This window comes from Pelophylax lessonae (assembly GCF_965119305.1).
Source record: "Pelophylax lessonae genome assembly, chromosome: 7".
Classification (NCBI taxonomy): domain Eukaryota; kingdom Metazoa; phylum Chordata; class Amphibia; order Anura; family Ranidae; genus Pelophylax; species Pelophylax lessonae.
In genome coordinates, this window is record NC_138774.1 from 201,528,840 (window position 1) to 201,548,997 (window position 20,158).

Here is a 20,158-nt window from a genome sequence, read left to right on the forward strand (position 1 = left end):
ATTATTATAGGGGTATTTTACGTTAAAAAGGGTATTTGAGGCCGGAACACCGCTTTAAGGAGATATACACTGCTCCCTGCAGCTAGATTGGTCCCCGCAGCTTCTGCAGCCTCATGCTCTAGTGGTCTAGGGTCCTGACATCATCAAGACCAGAGCAGGGTCCATAGTCTGGGTGTGGATGTGAGAATGCTGAGGGACAGTCTGTTCGAAATAGACTTCTCAGCTGTCACGATACTTCAGAAAAGTTGTTTCTTTTCTTCAAGTAAAGCAAAACATACGAAAAAGAACAAAACAGAAAGGTTTCACGCATCAAAAGGAGAGGGAAAGAGGTGTTACGTGTCTTCAGAGTGTAGGATGTTCTTTTCTTATCTCTGCTTGATCTGTAGATATAGTAGACTTTTATACTATATGTAAAGACGATGTGTGTCCCAAGAAGGTAGTAATTCTAAATATAAAAGTAACACCTGCTCTTGCATATATGGTTTGAGTTTATAGTAAGACACATAACTCCACCCAACATACTAACATAGAAATTCAGAATAGAATTACATACATAGTAAAGTTGCTTCTCTGTCCTTGACAAAGACATTGAAGTAACCTTCAAAACAAACATATTACATTATAACATTCATATATATCTCAGAGACTTTTATCATTAAAAATAATATTAAACTCTAAATCCCTAACACAGTCCCCTGCCAGATCTTGGGGGAGCACCTCCTGACATGGGAGTGGAGGATCTGGTAAGTAGAACTGTTTCTCCTCTCCCCTGGACACAATGAGCTATTAAAGTAGAATTCCAGCCTAAACTTAACTAGTCTTAAAAATGTCCCCTCCCTTTACCTAAACCCTATGCTGTCTAATCCGTGTAAAAAAATATGTAATTACTTATGTATTTTCAGTCCGCTCTGGTCTACTCATGTGATCACCTGTGTCAGCCACCAGCAGCTGCAGGGGAGAGGAGAATGCACTCAACAACTGTTAGTAAAGCCTGGAGCGGTGACATCCCCCATAGGTTTCTATGGCCCACCTATTGTCAGCACTCCCTCTTCCCCTCTGCTGCCATAACTGGCTGACACAGAGAAGCAAGGTCACGTGACCGTCAGCCAGCCCTTTCTTGCTCTGCCCCTCCAGTGCTCACTGGAGTGCTGGGCAGTGAAGGGGGCGGGAGGTGCAGGCTCAGGCTTTTAGCGGATCACTGGGAGGCTAAGCCAGCTGTCAGTCCAAGAATCTAGGTGGATCCCAACTATATGATCAGGATTTTTTCAGAACCTGGACCCGCTCTGTGACGTCAGCCAACAGCAGGCTTCAGCCCTTATTAAGTTATATTCTGAACGCCAGTCATAGCACCTGTCACTAAATAAAATGGTTTGCTTACAGTAGAGCTGCATGATTCTGGATAAAAAGAGAATCACAATTTTTTTTGCTTAGAATAAAGAGTACGATTCTCAGCGTAACATCATCTTTCACATTATACAAAAAAAAAATTGGGCTAACTTTACTGTTTATTATTTTTTAATTCATTGATGTGTATTTTTTTTACAAAAAAATTAGTTTGAAAGGCCGCTGCACAGTGTGACATAAAATATTGCAATGACCACCATTTTATTCTCTAGGGTCTATGCTAAAAAAATATATATAATGTTTGGGGAAAAGTAAATTTCTATCAAAAAATACTGATTTTAACTTGTAAGCAACAAGTGTCAGAAAAAGGCTTAGTCTTATTGCCAACCATCAGTATTTTTACTGGCAGCCTGTAAAAAACAGGCACTTTTTCTCCTGTAGTAAATGCCAGTGACAGGGGATGGTTGCCGCTTTGTCAGTAAAAAATTAGGCTGTGACTGCTACAGTGTGATCGGCCAGCGCCAGCAGGGGGCAGTTCTGGTGGAGGTGGTGCCTAAACATGTCGTGTGCTGTCATGGTGCGAGGGAGCCAAGCAGAGCGGGCAGGTTGGCAATACTCCTAGGCCCCTTTCACACAGGGCGGATCCGCTCGGCGGACTGCACTAGCTCAGCGAGCATGATTGGTCCGTTGATCATCACTGAGCAGGGGGATGACAGGTCCGTCTCTGCTCAATGTGCAGAGATGGACCTGTCAGAGTCCCACTCTCCTCTATGGGGATAAAGGATGAAAATGGAAAGCATGTCTGTTTTCATCCGATCCGACCCACTGGACGTATGGTGAACGTATCGTCATCCGTTTGTTTTAAGCGGATTTTGTCGGATCGGATGACAGACGGGTGTCAGCGGACACATCTCCTCTGACATCCGCCTCTCCATAGAGGGGAATGGGTGGCCTGATTAGGTCCGCCTGAAAAATGGACAGGCAGACCTGATCAGTCCGATCGTGTGAAAGGGGGTCTTATTCTTTAAGTGGCTAAACTGCCCTCACTTACAGACCAAAGTTCATCCCTTTGATCTAAAAGAACCAAATTATACAATTTTTCGTTTTATCTCTCAGCGCTGAGCAATAATGAGATAAACTTTTCAGCTTTTTTTTTTGACAGCAGTGAGCACGGAACTCCTCTGCACTGTTACATCATGGAAATGCTGAATTTAGATTGTGGGGCGGGGGGGGGGGGGGGGTTTGAATCAAGATCACAATTTTTTTTTTACGATTAATTGTGCAGTTCTAGATTACAGTCCTGTTTAAAGTTAAACCTCGTGTTTGCTTTTCTTTGCTTCAAAAATTATACCCCATGTCGCTTTAGTGGTGCTTCAAAGCATCTTCAAAGCCTCCATAGAAGTTTATTACAAAGCTTGCTAGCAGCACGTGAAGCTTTTGAGAGGCTTTTATTCAGCTTTAGCTTAACTTTGTTTTGGCGGTATTGCAGGTATTAGATATACACACACACAGGGCATCTGCCAAGCTTCAAAAAAAAGCATCACAGAAGCAAAGAAACACATTAAAAATGCATGTAGTAGAGGTAGGGGCTTTAATGTGTATTACAGTTGAGCCCTAAAAGAGGGTTATGACCCCTGTCAGGTTGTTTTTCTCATCGGTGTCCCATTGGGCATACTTACTTCCTGTCCCATAGCCAAAACAGGAAGTAAGAGGAAATCCCTCCAAAATGCAGGAATGCCTTGTTGTCACTAGAGTCTCCATTTCACTCTTGATGAGAATGGTAAACAGGACAAATAGAGAGGGTGCATCTCCCTAAGGCAAAGTTAACACTGGCATTAAAAGTAGGTGTTTGAGGGGCATTACGTCTATGCAAATGATACAACGGACAGCACACAGTGCTTGTCACATTATCAAAACATGAAGCATTAACGTCGCTTTGCTTCAAAATGTAAGTCTCATGTAGAGTCAGGAGGTCTTTCAACCCCTCCCATTCAAGTCTATGGTAACGCTTCGCAAACACTCTGGCAAGCGTTTGTGGCACATTAAAATTAGTTTATTTCCTGTAATGTCACTTCCCACTTAAAAAAAGGCATTTGTGGAGCGGTTAAAAAAGCTCATTGATGCCAGTCTAACATCCATACAAAAGCTCAATAATGCGAAAATATAACGCTATAGGAGCATCTGCTAGGCCCCTTTCACACTTATACGACTTGAAAATCATGTGACTTTGATGCAACGCTTGTGTAATCTTGAGGTCTATGGACCTCAACTCGCATCAAAGTTGGACCAAAGTAGTGCATGGACCACTTTGAAGTTGCACAGATATGAACGGTACTCATTGGAAATCATAGGGTATGACTTGTCATGCGACTTTGCAGTCCAAATTCGCAGGACAAGTTGCACAAGTGTGAAAAGGGCCTTAAGCGTTTGAAATCTAGTCAAGTGTAAAGAAGCCCTGATAGGGGTTCCAATCTCTCCGCACTCTACCTAAAAAGCGAAAAGGTGTTGCTTTTAGGCTGGGTTCACACTAGTGCGATCTGGATGCGGGTTTCCCCCACATCCAATTCAAAGGGCCGGCTCTCAATGGAGCCAGTTCACACATCCCCGTGGTGACTGCGGAGCGGAGTGCACAATGGACCTGTGCGTCTTTGGCTCCGTTTCAGGTCCGAATTCAGGCCAAAATTCGGGACGCACCAGACCTCTGCTGTGAGCTGCATCGGTATTAGGTGTAAACCCAGCCTTAGTTACACTTTAAGCCTAGGTTCACATTGAGGGCGGGTTTGAAATCATGCAAGTTCAGCTGAACTTGCATAATTTCAAACTGGCATTTCAGTCCCTAGTGCAGAAACTACTTTTGGGAATTGGTGCAGCGCTGCAAAGTTGGCGTTGCACCGATTTGGACAGTGCCATTATTGGCAATGGGCTCTGATTTGCATGAGAAAATTGCCCATGTGTCAGTCATCAGCCTGTCAGTCAGGACAGATACTATTTTTACTATGAGATCAGCAATGGCAGCCTTTACATTTCTCTATGAATGGTTTAGTGGAGGGTAGAAGGGAAGTCCTGCCAGCTGCCTGCTCTTCTGTGTATATTTTACTTTATTGCAGCTCTGCGGTACAACATATCAGAGGATCAGAAATAGCTATACAATGCTCGCATCCTGTATCACCACCGCCACTTCATCATTGCACTGCACCCTCCCTTCCTTCCTCTGCATCAGGATAATGAGCCCAACATGACCCCATCCCAGCTCACCCGGAAGCGGAAATGCGCCCGCTCGTCACGGAACTGAACTAGAGACCGGAAGTGGCGGCGATGGTAAGATCATAACAATCCCGGGGAGGCTTTCTGATCTTTATTTGTCAGTGATCCCCTCTTCAGATCATATGATATTATGTGTAAGGGAGCGACAGAGGCGCCTCTGTACTGGCACCCCATTTATCGCTGTATAAGGATTATGTATCCTCCATTCACCTCTGTATACTGACATCTATCCTCCATTCACCTCTGTATAATGATCTGCAGCCTCCATTCACCTCTGTATACTGACATCTATCCTCCATTCACCTCTGTATACTGATCTGCAGCCTCCATTCACCTCTGTATACTGATATCTACCCTCCATTCACCTCTGTATACTGACATCTACCCTCCATTCACCTCTGTATACTGATCTGCAGCCTCCATTCACCTCTGTATATTGATCTGCAGCCTCCATTCACCTCTGTATACTGACAGCTATCCTCCATTCACCTCTGTATACTGACAGCTATCCTCCATTCATCTCTGTATACTGATATCTACCCTCCATTCACCTCTGTATACTGACATCTACCCTCCATTCATATCTGTATACTGACATCTATCCTCCATTCACCTCTGTATACTGACATCTATCCTCCATTCACCTCTGTATACTGACATCTATCCTCCATTCACCTCTGTATACTGACATCTATCCTCCATTCACCTCTGTATACTGACATCTATCCTCCATTCACCTCTGTATACTGACATCTATCCTCCATTCACCTCTGTATACTGACATCTATCTTCCATTCATCTCTGTATACTGACATCTACCCTCCATTCATATCTGTATACTGACATCTACCCTCCATTCACCTCTGTATACTGACATCTACCCTCCATTCATCTCTGTATACTGACATCTACCCTCCATTCACCTCTGTATACTGACATCTACCCTCCATTCATTTCTGTATACTGACATCTACCCTCCATTCATCTCTGTATACTGACATCTACCCTCCATTCATCTCTGTATACTGACATCTACCCTCCATTCACCTCTGTATACTGACATCTACCCTCCATTCATATCTGTATACTGACATCTACCCTCCATTCATATCTGTATACTGACATCTACCCTCCATTCATATCTGTATACTGACATCTACCCTCCATTCATCTCTGTATACTGACATCTACCCTCCATTCACCTCTGTATACTGACATCTATCCTCCATTCACCTCTGTATACTGACATCTACCCTCCATTCACCTCTGTATACTGACATCTATCTTCCATTCACCTCTGTAAACTGATCTGCAGCCTCCATTCACCTCTGTATATTGACATCTATCCTCCATTCACCTCTGTATACTGACATCTACCCTCCATTCATATCTGTATACTGACATCTATCCTCCATTCACCTCTGTATACTGACATCTACCCTCCATTCACCTCTGTATACTGACATCTACCCTCCATTCACCTATGTATACTGACATCTACCCTCCATTCACCTCTGTATACTGACATCTATCCTCCATTCACCTCTGTATACTGACATCTATCCTCCATTCACCTCTGTATACTGACATCTATCCTCCATTCACCTATGTATACTGACATCTATCCTCCATTCACCTCTGTATACTGACATCTATCCTCCATTCATCTCTGTATACTGACATCTACCCTCCATTCATATCTGTATACTGACATCTACCCTCCATTCACCTCTGTATACTGACATCTACCCTCCATTCACCTCTGTATACTGACATCTACCCTCCATTCACCTCTGTATACTGACATCTACCCTCCATTCACCTCTGTATACTGACATCTACCCTCCATTCACCTCTGTATACTGACATCTATCTTCCATTCACCTCTGTAAACTGATCTGCAGCCTCCATTCACCTCTGTATATTGACATATATCCTCCATTCACCTCTGTATACTGACATCTATCCTCCATTCACCTCTGTATATTGACATCTATCCTCCATTCACCTCTGTATACTGACATCTATCCTCCATTTACCTCTGTATACTGACATCTATCCTCCATTCATATCTGTATACTGACATCTACCCTCCATTCACCTCTGTATACTGACATCTACCCTCCATTCATATCTGTATACTGACATCTACCCTCCATTCATCTCTGTATACTGACATCTACCCTCCATTCATCTCTGTATACTGACATCTACCCTCCATTCATCTCTGTATACTGACATCTACCCTCCATTCATCTCTGTATACTGACATCTACCCTCCATTCATCTCTGTATACTGACATCTACCCTCCATTCAACCTCTGTTTACTGACATCTACCCTCCATTCACCTCTGTAAACTGACATCTACCCTCCATTCACCTCTGTAAACTGACATCTACCCTCCATTCATATCTGTATACTGACATCTACCCTCCATTCACCTCTGTATACTGACATCTATCTTCCATTCACCTCTGTATACTGACATCTACCCTCCATTCACCTCTGTATACTGGCATCTATCCTCCATTCACCTCTGTATACTGACATCTACCCTCCATTCACCTCTGTATATTGACATCTACCCTCCATTCACCTCTGTATACTGACATCTACCCTCCATTCACCTCTGTATACTGACATCTACCCTCCATTCACCTCTGTATACTGACATCTACCCTCCATTCACCTCTGTATACTGACATCTATCTTCCATTCACCTCTGTATACTGACATCTACCCTCCATTCACCTCTGTATACTGACATCTACCCTCCATTCACCTCTGTATACTGACATCTACCCTCCATTCATATCTGTATACTGACATCTACCCTCCATTCACCTCTGTATACTGACATCTATCCTCCATTCACCTCTGTATACTGACATCTATCCTCCATTCACCTCTGTATACTGACATCTATCCTCCATTCACCTCTGTATACTGACATCTATCCTCCATTCACCTCTGTATACTGACATCTATCCTCCATTCACCTCTGTATACTGACATCTATCTTCCATTCATCTCTGTATACTGACATCTACCCTCCATTCATATCTGTATACTGACATCTACCCTCCATTCATATCTGTATACTGACATCTACCCTCCATTCACCTCTGTATACTGACATCTACCCTCCATTCATCTCTGTATACTGACATCTACCCTCCATTCACCTCTGTATACTGACATCTACCCTCCATTCATATCTGTATACTGACATCTACCCTCCATTCATCTCTGTATACTGACATCTACCCTCCATTCATCTCTGTATACTGACATCTACCCTCCATTCACCTCTGTATACTGACATCTACCCTCCATTCATATCTGTATACTGACATCTACCCTCCATTCATATCTGTATACTGACATCTACCCTACATTCATCTCTGTATACTGACATCTACCCTCCATTCACCTCTGTATACTGACATCTACCCTCCATTCACCTCTGTATACTGACATCTACCCTCCATTCATATCTGTATACTGACATCTACCCTCCATTCACCTCTGTATACTGACATCTATCTTCCATTCACCTCTGTAAACTGATCTGCAGCCTCCATTCACCTCTGTATATTGACATCTATCCTCCATTCACCTCTGTATACTGACATCTATCCTCCATTCACCTCTGTATACTGACATCTACCCTCTATTCATATCTGTATACTGACATCTATCCTCCATTCACCTCTGTATACTGACATCTACCCTCCATTCACCTCTGTATACTGACATCTACCCTCCATTCACCTCTGTATACTGACATCTATCCTCCATTCACCTCTGTATACTGACATCTATCCTCCATTCACCTCTGTATACTGACATCTATCCTCCATTCACCTATGTATACTGACATCTATCCTCCATTCACCTCTGTATACTGACATCTATCCTCCATTCATCTCTGTATACTGACATCTACCCTCCATTCATATCTGTATACTGACATCTACCCTCCATTCACCTCTGTATACTGACATCTACCCTCCATTCACCTCTGTATACTGACATCTACCCTCCATTCACCTCTGTATACTGACATCTACCCTCCATTCACCTCTGTATACTGACATCTATCTTCCATTCACCTCTGTAAACTGATCTGCAGCCTCCATTCACCTCTGTATATTGACATCTATCCTCCATTCACCTCTGTATACTGACATCTATCCTCCATTCACCTCTGTATACTGACATCTATCCTCCATTCACCTCTGTATACTGACATCTATCCTCCATTTACCTCTGTATACTGACATCTACCCTCCATTCATATCTGTATACTGACATCTACCCTCCATTCATATCTGTATACTGACATCTACCCTCCATTCATCTCTGTATACTGACATCTACCCTCCATTCATCTCTGTATACTGACATCTACCCTCCATTCATCTCTGTATACTGACATCTACCCTCCATTCATCTCTGTATACTGACATCTACCCTCCATTCATCTCTGTATACTGACATCTACCCTCCATTCACCTCTGTATACTGACATCTACCCTCCATTCACCTCTGTATACTGACATCTACCCTCTATTCACCTCTGTAAACTGACATCTACCCTCCATTCACCTCTGTAAACTGACATCTACCCTCCATTCATATCTGTATACTGACATCTACCCTCCATTCACCTCTGTATACTGACATCTACCCTCCATTCATATCTGTATACTGACATCTACCCTCCATTCATCTCTGTATACTGACATCTACCCTCCATTCACCTCTGTAAACTGACATCTACCCTCCATTCATCTCTGTATACTGACATCTACCCTCCATTCACCTCTGTATACTGACATCTACCCTCCATTCACCTCTGTATACTGACATCTACCCTCCATTCATCTCTGTATACTGACATCTATCCTCCATTCATCTCTGTATAATGATATATCCTCCATTCATCCCTCTGTACTTATATATACACCATCTATTAGTTTCTGTACGATGACATCTACCCTCCATCTACAATCACTTACCTCTATTTCATGTCATCTACTCTCTATTCATCTCTGTATAATAAAATATATCCACTATTCACCTCCATATACTAATATATATGCTTCATCCACCTCTTTATAATTATTGTAAACAGAATATTCTAATTTCACCTCTTTATTTTGACATCTACCCCTCATTCACCTCTTTATATTGACATCTACCTATCATTAACTTCCATATAATGATATAAACGTCACGTTCATCTCTATATAATGATATCTACCCACCATTCATCTCTGTTTATGATATCGAACTTCCATTCATCTCTCTATAATTTCATCCACCTTTCATTAACCTTTATGTAATGACATCTAGCATTCATTTACCTCTGTATAATGCCATATACCCACTGTTCATGTCTGTTTAATGGTAAACATCCTCCATTCAACTCTGTATAATGATATATATCCCTATTACCTCTGGATAGGAACACAAACCCTCCAATCACCTCTCTGTATCTCTGTACATGACACAAATACCCTATTCACATCTCTATACTTGACAAAGTTACTTCAATTGCCTTTATATAATGAAATAGAACCCCCTCCCCCCTTTAATTCTAGAAAATGGCATCAACCACCCCCCATTCATTCTTGTATCTAAACTTCTAGCCACCCATTGACCACTGTGTATATACACTGCTCAAAAAAATTAAAGGAACACTTTGAAAACACATCAGATCTCAATGGGTAAAAATCTCTTGCTGGATATCTATACTGATATGGACTGGGTAATGTGTTAGGAACAAAAGGATGCCACATTGTTTAATGGAAATAAAAATGATCAACCTACAGAGGGCTGAATTCAAAGACACCCCAAAAATCAAAGTGAAAAAATGATGCAGCAGACTAGTCCATTTTGCTGAAATTTCATTGCAGCAACTCATAATAGTACTCAGTATTCTTTATGGCCCCCACATGCTTGTATGCATGCCTCAGAATGTTGGGGAATGCTCCTAATAAGATGACAGATGGTGTCCTGGGGTGTTTCCTCTTATATCTGGACCAGGGCACCACTGAGCTCCTGAACAGACTGAGGTGCAACCTGGCGGTGTTGGATGGCCCAAAACATAATGTCCTAGAGGTGTTCTCTTGTATTTAGGTCAGGAGAGAGTGGGGGCCATTCAGTGGTATCAGCTCTTTCATCCTCCAGGAACTGGCTGCATACTCTCCCCACATGAGGCCAGGCATTGTCGTGCACCAGGAGGAACCCAGGACCCACTGCACCAGTGTAGGGTCTGAGAATGGGTCTAAGGATTTCATCCTGATACCTAATGGCAGTCAGGGGGCCATTGTCTAGCCTGTAGAGGTCTGTGCGTCCCTCCATGGATATGCCTCCCCAGACCATCACTGACCCACCATCAAACCGGTGAATGATGTGACAGACAGCATTACGTTCTCCAGACCCTTTCACGTCCGTCACATGTGCTCGGTGAATCTGCTCTCATCTTTGAAAAGCACAGGGAACTAGTGACGGACCTGCCAATTGTGGTGTTCAATGGCAAATGCCAATCAATCTCCATGGTGCCAGGTAGTGAGCTAAGGGCCCACTAAAGGACATTGAGCCCTCAGGTCACCCTCATAAAGTCTGTTTCTGAATGTTTGGTCAGAGACATTCACAGCAGTGGCCTGCTGGAGGTAATTTTGCAGGGCTCTGGCAGTGCTCATCCTGTTCATCCTTGCACAAAGGAGCAGATACCGGTCCTGCTGATGGGTTAAGGACCTTCTACAACCCTGTCCAGCTCTCCTAGAGTAACTGCCTGTCACCTGGAATCTCCTCCATGCTCTTGAGACTGTGCTGGGAGACACAGCAAACCTTCTGGCAATGACACGTATTGATGTGCCATCCTGGAGGAGTTGTATTGCCTGTGCAACCTCTATAGGGTCCAGGTATTACCTCATACTACCAGTAGTGACACTGACCCTAGCCAAATACAAAACTAGTGAAAAACAGAAAAGATAAGTAGGGGAAAAAAATGCTTGTCGCCTCCTACTTGTAAATAATTCCTGTTTTGGAGATCGTCTCATTGTTGCCCATCTAGTGCAACTGTTGTAAATTCCATTAACACCAAAGCAGTTGAAACTGATTAACAACCCCATCTGCTACTTAACTAACCAGATCAATATCCCAGAAGTTTAATTTACTTGATGCTATACTCTGATTAAAAAGTGTTCCTTTCCTTTTTTGAGTAGTGTTATATATATATATATATATATATATATTATATATATACTCATTATTCTCCACAAGACAAAGACCCTCAGTCACTTCTGCATAACTGACATCCTAGTCACCTCGCTGTACCTGACATGGGCCCCCAATCACAACCTAATCACTTCTATATACTTGACTAAAACCCATATTCACCTCACACATATATCATTTTTGACAACCGTGCTTTCCTTTTTACAAATCTTTATGTGTCCTCAGGAGAGCGAGTATTCAGACCCCGACCTGGCAGGCTTGGGAGAGACGGAAAATGGAGAGAACGCACCGGTGTACTGCATTTGCCGCAAGCCAGATATCAACTGCTTTATGATGTAAGATTCATTTATTATCTTTATTGAATCAGCAGTATTGCCTAATAAAATATTATTTTCAGATAGCCATAGTCTTCTTCAGCTCCAAGCTAAAATCCAGTCTTCTAGTCAGTCTTGTACAGTTGTACTGGCTCCTGTCCTGTACTGAACTTGCTCATATTGATTTCACTGCACACGGTGAGCTTCTCACAATGCCCGTTAAAAGCTGGAGAAAGTCAGAGGTTTTGTTATTTCCTAACTGGAAGGTGCCCAGCATCATCTAGCCTTCCCTTCCTTAGCCTTCCTGTCCCTGTCCACCACCTTCTATTCATTGGACTTTTTAGGCATGGAGACTCAGCATCCTCCCACCAACTATAATTTGCTTGCATTACCTAGTGATTTACAGAGAACTAGTGATGACATCACTTGGTCTAAAATAAGGTACGTATGGATATTAAATGGTTTGTTTTAAAAATGTAATTGTGTGGTAACGAAGAGAGGGGTGGGGGGTGAAAATTATAAGCAGAATAAACTTCAGCCTTAAATTTAAGAACTTAAAGCAGAGTTCCACTCAAAAGTGGAACTCCGCTGATCTGCTACCTCCCCCCATCCGGTTCCACATTTGGCACCTTTCAGGGGGGAGGTGGGAACGAGTACCTGTTTTTGACAGGTACCCTTCCCCACTTCCTGGGAGACAGCACCGTGGTGCTGTCCCTCAGAAGTTCGGCCCCCTCCTTTTTCCTCCGCCGCTGGGCCAAATACAAAGCGCAGCACATTAGGGAACCAGCAGTGAAGGCTTCACTACCGGGTTCCCTTAGGGCTCTTTCACACTATCCGTCGGACGGACTCCTTTTATCTCCACCGATCCCCCGCTGAGCAGGAGAATGACAGCTGTCCTCCGTGTTGTGTGCGGAGACAGTTCCCCATACATCTCTATCCCACCCGATCCGATCCGCTGGACAGATGGAAAATAGGGTTTCCATCCGTCCAGACTTGACGGATCGGATGTCAGCGGACATGTCTCCGCTGACATCCGATGCCCTATAGGGATGCATGGAGGGACTGTTCAGATCCGCCAAAAAAACGGACAGGTGGATCTGAACGGTCCGCCTGTGTGAAAAAGCCCTTACTCTGGATGGCGGCGGCGGCACCCGCCAGCCGATACGTAAATCGGCTTCGGGTACAGACATCGCGGTCTCCCAGGACAGGTAAGTTCTACTATTTAAAAGTCAGCAGCCAAAGTATTTAAATTTTTTTAAGGGGAGCGGAACTCCGCTTTTATTATTGTATGAAGATACATGTATGTGAAGTTTTATTTACTCATGATTTATGCAGGCTCTGACTTTCTTTCCTGCTTTGTAGTATCACACAGTGACTGGATCAGTTGACTGCATGAAAGGAATCCTTTAAGCGCAACTCTAGTCAATTTGTTTGGCTTTTGCATAGAGTTCTGTAACTCCTTCGCACAATCCTTTTTGCACAATTTACAATGCTTTCTGTGTCTCTTCCTTTCCTGTTCTGTCTGACACCCATCACCCTAAAATCTTTACTAGATAATGTTTTAGTATTCAGTGTGTCCATGATGGGGAGATTTCTGTTCTATCTGACACAAGTCAAATAGGAATGTGAAGAAATCTCCCAAATGGCCAAACACTCAGGGCTTGATTTACTAAAGGCAAATTCACTGTGCACTGGGAAGTGCAGTCGCTGTAGTTCTGAGTGAAAGATCTGAAATTAGTGGAAGATCTGCAGATTTCTATCATCCAATCATGTGCAAGCAAAAATTATGTTTTTTATTTTATTTTCCTTGCATGTCGCCCTGAGATCTACAGTGACTGCACTTCCAAGTGCACTTGAAGTGCACAGTGGATTTGCCTTTAATAAATAAACCCCACATTGTATAATAGTTGGAAGTTTCTGACCCGTCTCAAGTTTTTTTTAAAAGGGAAATTTAGGGAAATTGGGTGTTGATTGTTCTACCGTGTACTATATGTTATTTTATTTATTTTAGGTACTTGTATAGCACTGTCAATTTACGCAGCGCTTTACATATACATTGTACATTCACATCAGTCCCTGCCCTCAAGGAGCTTACAATCTAAGGTCCCTAACTCACATACATACACAGTAGGGCCAATTTTTTATTTTCTTTATACAGGATCCAATTAACCTACCAACATGTCTTTGGAGTGTGGGGGGAAACCGGAGTACCCGGAGGAAACCCACGCAGGCACAGGGAGAACATGCAAACTCCAGGCAGGTAGTGTCGTGGTTGGGATTCGAACCAGCGATCCTCTTGCTGCTAGGTGAAAGTGCTAACCACTACACCACTGTGCCGCAGACGTATATAGTTTTGTAGACCTAACAATGCAACATTTGTATTCTTTAAATTTTGTACTGCTTGATGAAAACTTGTCTGTTTTCTGTTTGCACAGTGGGTGTGATCATTGCAATGAGTGGTTCCATGGAGACTGTATCAACATCACAGAGAAGATGGCCAAGGCCATTCGGGAGTGGTACTGCATGCAGTGCCGAGGTGAGGAATGCCACCTGTTGGTATCACAAATGAATAGACCCCAAAATAGTACAGAGGATACCATTTCGGGGGCTCCCCAAGTCTATCAGTTTGCTACAAAACTTTTGACACATTACTGTGACAACGTGCCCAGTAACTATAACTGTGACTTCAGTGGCGTTGGTGGTTCCTGCTGTGTTTTCTTAAAAAAATTGCAAGCAATACACTGAGCTCTGATGACTTTAGAAAAAAAGGTTTTGTGCTTTATGTGTCAATATACTACTTACTTCTTATTAGGAAATAGAGTTGTTTTTCCATGTCCTCCAATTAGATTTTAGGACCAAGGGCAGGTTTTGATCTGATTGGTGGCTGAGGAGAAAGTTAGTCCTTTTCTTAGTAAGAATACCTTGACCTGAGACCATAGGTGTTGATCTTAAGGTTAACCCGTGGCGATAGAAACAAGGTAGATGGCATTGCATATTTGAATTTGAAGTGCAGCTCCATCTTTGTTGAGAAGAATAACATCTCCTGTAAGTGAATGATATACATTGCAATGATTTTACTAAATTGTTTGAAGATTTATGCCTTCTTCACATTGCTTGTCAAAAAAAAAGAAGAAAAAGAGAAAAGGGAGAATATGTTCTGACATAGTTTGTCGTTTTGGAATGCCGATGATGAGCCTTTGGCCTTTTAGTTTCTAAGGCCCCTTTCACACATACGGTCCGTTCAGTTCACCAGTTCGGTCATGTCAAAATGTATCAGTTTTTCATCCGTTTTTCGTCAGTTTTAATCCGTTTTTCATCCATTTTTCATCTGTTTTTTTACATCCACTACCAATGCAAAAACAAATGAAAAACAGACCGTTTGTCCGTTTACATCCGTTTTTCGTCCAAACCGTTTTTTTGACGGATGAAAAATAGGACATTCATCCATTCAAAAAACTGGAAATTGAAGGAAGCGGATGAAAACGGATGTTAACGGACGATCATCCGTTTTTACATAGACATGCATTGATGTCCGTTTTTCATCCATCAACGGATGGATGAAAAACGGACCGTATGTGCGAAAGGGGCCTCAAGGACAGTTTTTTTTTGTTCGTATGCCTTTTTTATGTTGGGTTTTAAATTACAAAACAATTTATCAGCAAAAACAAAATTGTCCTTAAAGAGAAAGAAGACAAAGAAAGAAAATGTATAAAATTATCACTAAGATAAAACGAAATAAATAGATAATATTGTGATCCGCTGCGCTTCAGGATAACCAGAAACCAAAGATGGTATACAAATAAATAAATATGGTATATAAATATATAAATATATTGCTGCTACTTTAAATGGGTATAAATATAAATAAAATAAAATTCACCAACAAAGAACTGCTCTTTGACTGGAATTTTAGTAGCGCAGGGATGGTGATAACCTCCCACTCAATCACACTGCCAATCCAATGTGATCACTCAAAATCTTAATAAGATGCATAAATATGAAATCACTGAATAAAATCACATAAATTGACATCCATAAAAGTCCATAAAGTCCATTAATAAAGTGCATAAAGCATATAAGGTGCAAACATGAGTCCAAAGTGCAGGGTGCAAACATGCAGGATCACTGATGTAAATTAAAGGATCACCATTGATTGCCACCACCTTCAGTGCCGGGATGAATGTCTAAAATGCAAACTCACTGGAAATCAGTGCCTATTTACTCTCACGGACTAGGCTACCACAGCATTAGACAATAAAAGGCAAACTTCATCCAGATCACTGCCCTGTGCTGCAGACACTCCTCTCATATAATATATGCGGAAGATAAAACAGAAAGCACCCGACTGGGAGATCTCCAGACGATCCTCTCCCTTCCTTAGATTACAAGTTGTGGACGCCGTATAGCCAATGAAACCAGACTACACGTAAAATCATTTTCTCTGAGGTTCACTAACAGACACAGCTTCAAGTTTTCCGATCATTGGGCTTATGCTCTTGCTCTCTAGGAGTAGGACTAGGCAGAGGCGTCTTTCCGGTGAGTTTGCGTTTTAGACATTCATCCCGGCACTGAAGGTGGTGGCAATCAATGGTGATCCTTTTAATTTACATCAGTGATCCTGCATGTTTGCACCCTGCACTTTGGACTCCTCATGTTTTCACCTTATATGCTCTATGCACTTTATTAATGGACTTTTATGGATGTCAATTTATGTGATTTTATTCAGGGATTTCATATTTATGCATCTTATTAAGATTTTGAGTGATCACATTGGATTGGCAGTGTGATTGAGTTGGAGGTTATCACCATCCCTGAGCTACTAAAATTCCAGTCAAAGAGCAATTGATGAATTTTATTTTATTTAAAGAAAGAAACTGCAGTTTGATTTACAGTGTCAATTCATGTTTCCAGACAAATATCCCCATTTGGAGATTAAATACCGACATAAGAAGAGCAAGGATAGGGAGAAAGAGACGGAGAGGGACGAGAACGAAGAGTTGATAAAGAGCGACAAGAGGAGGAATAGCACCAGCAGTGGCAGTAAGGTATTATACCTTTTTGAAATAAGAAACCACAGCACATTTATATCATTCATTGCAATAATCCTATTTGAGTATGAACAGGCAAAATCAAAGCTGAATAAATTTAGATTCGCTGGCAGCGACGCCATCACCCCAAAACAAAACATAGGTCTACACCAGCTTTGAATGTATGTTTATAATGGACTGTGTCAATGGGCTTTGGGCTTGTGTTGCTGGCATCAGTTTTAACACCATTCTGGGATCATTCAGAATTTTTTGACAGGTGCACTTGATCTCCTTCTGACCTGCATTTGACTGCCCTTAAGTGGGGTTTGAATTCCTATAGACTTATATTAGAAGGCAAAACCCATCTGATGCAAACAAGGTGTATAGATTGCATAAAGTACAAAACAATTTCTAGTATCACTAGAAGAAACCCTTATTTGTCCTAAAAAAAAAAGAAAAAAAATATATACAGGCCATCAAATTAGAATATCATCAACAAGTTTATTTATTTTAGTAATTCAATTTAAAAAGTCAAACTCGTATATTTTATATTAATGAGTTATTATACACAAAGTGATATATTTCCAGAATTTCTTTCTTTTAATGTTGATGATTATGGATTACAGCTAATGAAAACCCAAAATTCAGCATTTCAGAAAATAGAATATTACCTAAGACTGATTTAAAAAAAAGGATTTTTAATACAGAAATGTTGGCTTACTGAAAAGTATGTACAGTGTAGTACAGTATGCACAAATACTTGGTCGTTGCTCCTTTTGCATGAATTACTGCATCAATGCGGCATGGCATGGAGGCGATCAGCCTGTGACATTGTTGAGGTGATATGGAATCCCAGGTTTCTTTGATAGCGGCCTTCAGCTCATCTGCATTGATGGGTCTAGTGTCTCATCTTTCTCTTGACAATAACCCACAGATTCTCTCTGGGGTTTGGGTCAGGCGAGTTTGCTGTCCAATCAAGCACAGTGATACCATGATCATTACACCAGGTATTGGTACTTTTGGCATTGTGGGCAGGTGCCAAGTCCTGCTGGAAAATGAACCTACCAGGAAATTCTAGAGCACTTCATGCTTCCTTCTGCTGACCAGCTTTATGGAGATGCGGATTTCATTTTCCAGCAGGACTTGGCATCTGTCCACACTGCCAAAAGTACCAGTACATGGTTTAATGATCATGGTGTGTTTGGTTGGTCAGCAAACTCTCCTGAACTAAACCGCACAGATAATCTGTGGTTTATTGTCAAGAGTAAAATGAGACACCAGACCCAACAATGCAGACGAACTGAAGACCACTATCAAAGAAACCTGGGCTTCCATATCGTCTCAGCAGGGCCACAGGCTGATCACCTCCATGCCACGCCGCACTGGTGCAGTAATTCATGCAAAAGGAGCCCCGACCAAGAATTGAGTGCATACTATACTGGACATGGACATACTTTTCAGGAAGCCAACATTTCTGTATTAAAAATCCTTTTTTTATTGGTCTTATGTAATCACATTTTTTGAGCTACAGAATTTTGGGTTTTCACTAGTTGTAAGCCATATTCATTAAAATTAAAAGAAACAAATGTTTGAAATATATCACTCTGTGTAACGCATCTATATAAAATATGAGTTTCACTTTTTGAATTGAAATACTGAAATAAATTAACTTTTTGATGATATTCTAATTTTATATGGTGTGTGTGTGTGTGTAATATATATATATATATATATATATATACTGTTTATATATATATATAATATATTCATGTTTATTATCTTAAAGTGGTTCTGAAGCCTAAACATTTTTTACCTTAATGCAATTCCTGCAACAAGGTATCGCCCCCTCACCTCCTTTTCCTCTCTCATGGTTACCCGAGTCCTCACTCGATCCATAGTGGCTCTGTTGTCACAGGCTTTGCCATTGGTTCCCACTGCTTTCAGTCAAATCCTGTGACAAAGAAGTGGGGGCGGTGTCGAGACATGCAATCTGTGTCTATGGACACAGGCAGCGCGGCTCAGGATTGAGGCCGCAGGTGTGCCACAATAGGAAGCAGCTTGCTATGGTGGCACACCAAGAGGAGGAGCCAAGAGCGCCTATGGGGAAAGCCAGAAGAGGAGGATCAAGGCCACTCTCTGCAAATCTATTGCACAGAACAGGTAAGTATAACATGTTTGTTATTTTTAAGAATAAAACTATTTGGACGTTACAATCACTTTAGGTAACAAAGTTATTGCCAAACAAATTGGCCCATAGCAGAAATGTAAGAATTGCTCTGATCCATAGGGGGATGTACAAGTGTGAGGCCTGAAATGGTTAAATTGTATTTGGTTAAATAGAGAAGCCATACATCCAAGCATGCGTTGTAACAGTGCCTCTGTTTCCCACCTCTTGTAGGTCTTCCTTTTGAACAAAGTATTAAACTGCCTTATACGTGTTATTTGTTTTAGCAACAGATTAAACGTTCTGCAAGGATGTGCGGTGAGTGTGAATCTTGCAGCCGCACAGAGGATTGTGGACAGTGCGATTTCTGTAGAGACATGAAGAAGTTTGGAGGTCCCAACAAGATCCGACAAAAGTGCCGTTTACGTCAGTGTCAAGTGAGAGCACGGGTAAGAATGTCACTGCGTGAGCTTTGCCTTGTGAGTGACCTGTCAGCGTTGTTATTCTCTCTGCATTTAACACCTGCCCCACACTGTAGAAAAGGCCAGTTGAGCTGTTTGCATAAGATGCCTTCAAGAGGTTTTCCATATTCAGCTAGAAAGCAGAAGGTCTGTGCATATAGCCTGCCCTTTGCTGACAGCTGGGGTCCCCACATTTTAATCCCATTGATTAGCTGAAACGGTTTTTCCAATGAGACCCACTCAAGGATTTTTCTGAGGCTAGATTGCACTGAAGTTCCTCTAATAAAATATGAGCATATTATATGAAAAGTTCAAAAAAGGAAGGCATCGG

The 20,158-nt window shown here is 41.9% G+C and overlaps 1 protein-coding gene across 3 annotated transcripts in view; it reads left to right on the forward strand.

Annotated features, from left to right (window-relative positions):
* Positions 1-4,604: 4,604 nt before the first annotated feature.
* The window catches only part of CXXC1 (CXXC finger protein 1), a 43,860-nt gene continuing 28,306 nt past the window's right edge, over positions 4,605-20,158 (forward strand). For 2 of the 3 annotated variants that reach the window (XM_082262990.1, XM_082262988.1), the window contains exons 1-5: positions 4,721-4,742; positions 12,087-12,196; positions 14,611-14,711; positions 17,087-17,220; positions 19,654-19,815. In XM_082262990.1, the coding sequence (XP_082119116.1) occupies positions 4,731-4,742; positions 12,087-12,196; positions 14,611-14,711; positions 17,087-17,220; positions 19,654-19,815 (519 nt within the window). In that variant the 5' untranslated portion in view covers positions 4,721-4,730. Of the gene's footprint in view, positions 4,663-4,720; positions 4,743-12,086; positions 12,197-14,610; positions 14,712-17,086; positions 17,221-19,653; positions 19,816-20,158 lie in introns of those variants that run through there. The other variant, XM_082262989.1, reaches the window with a different exon arrangement.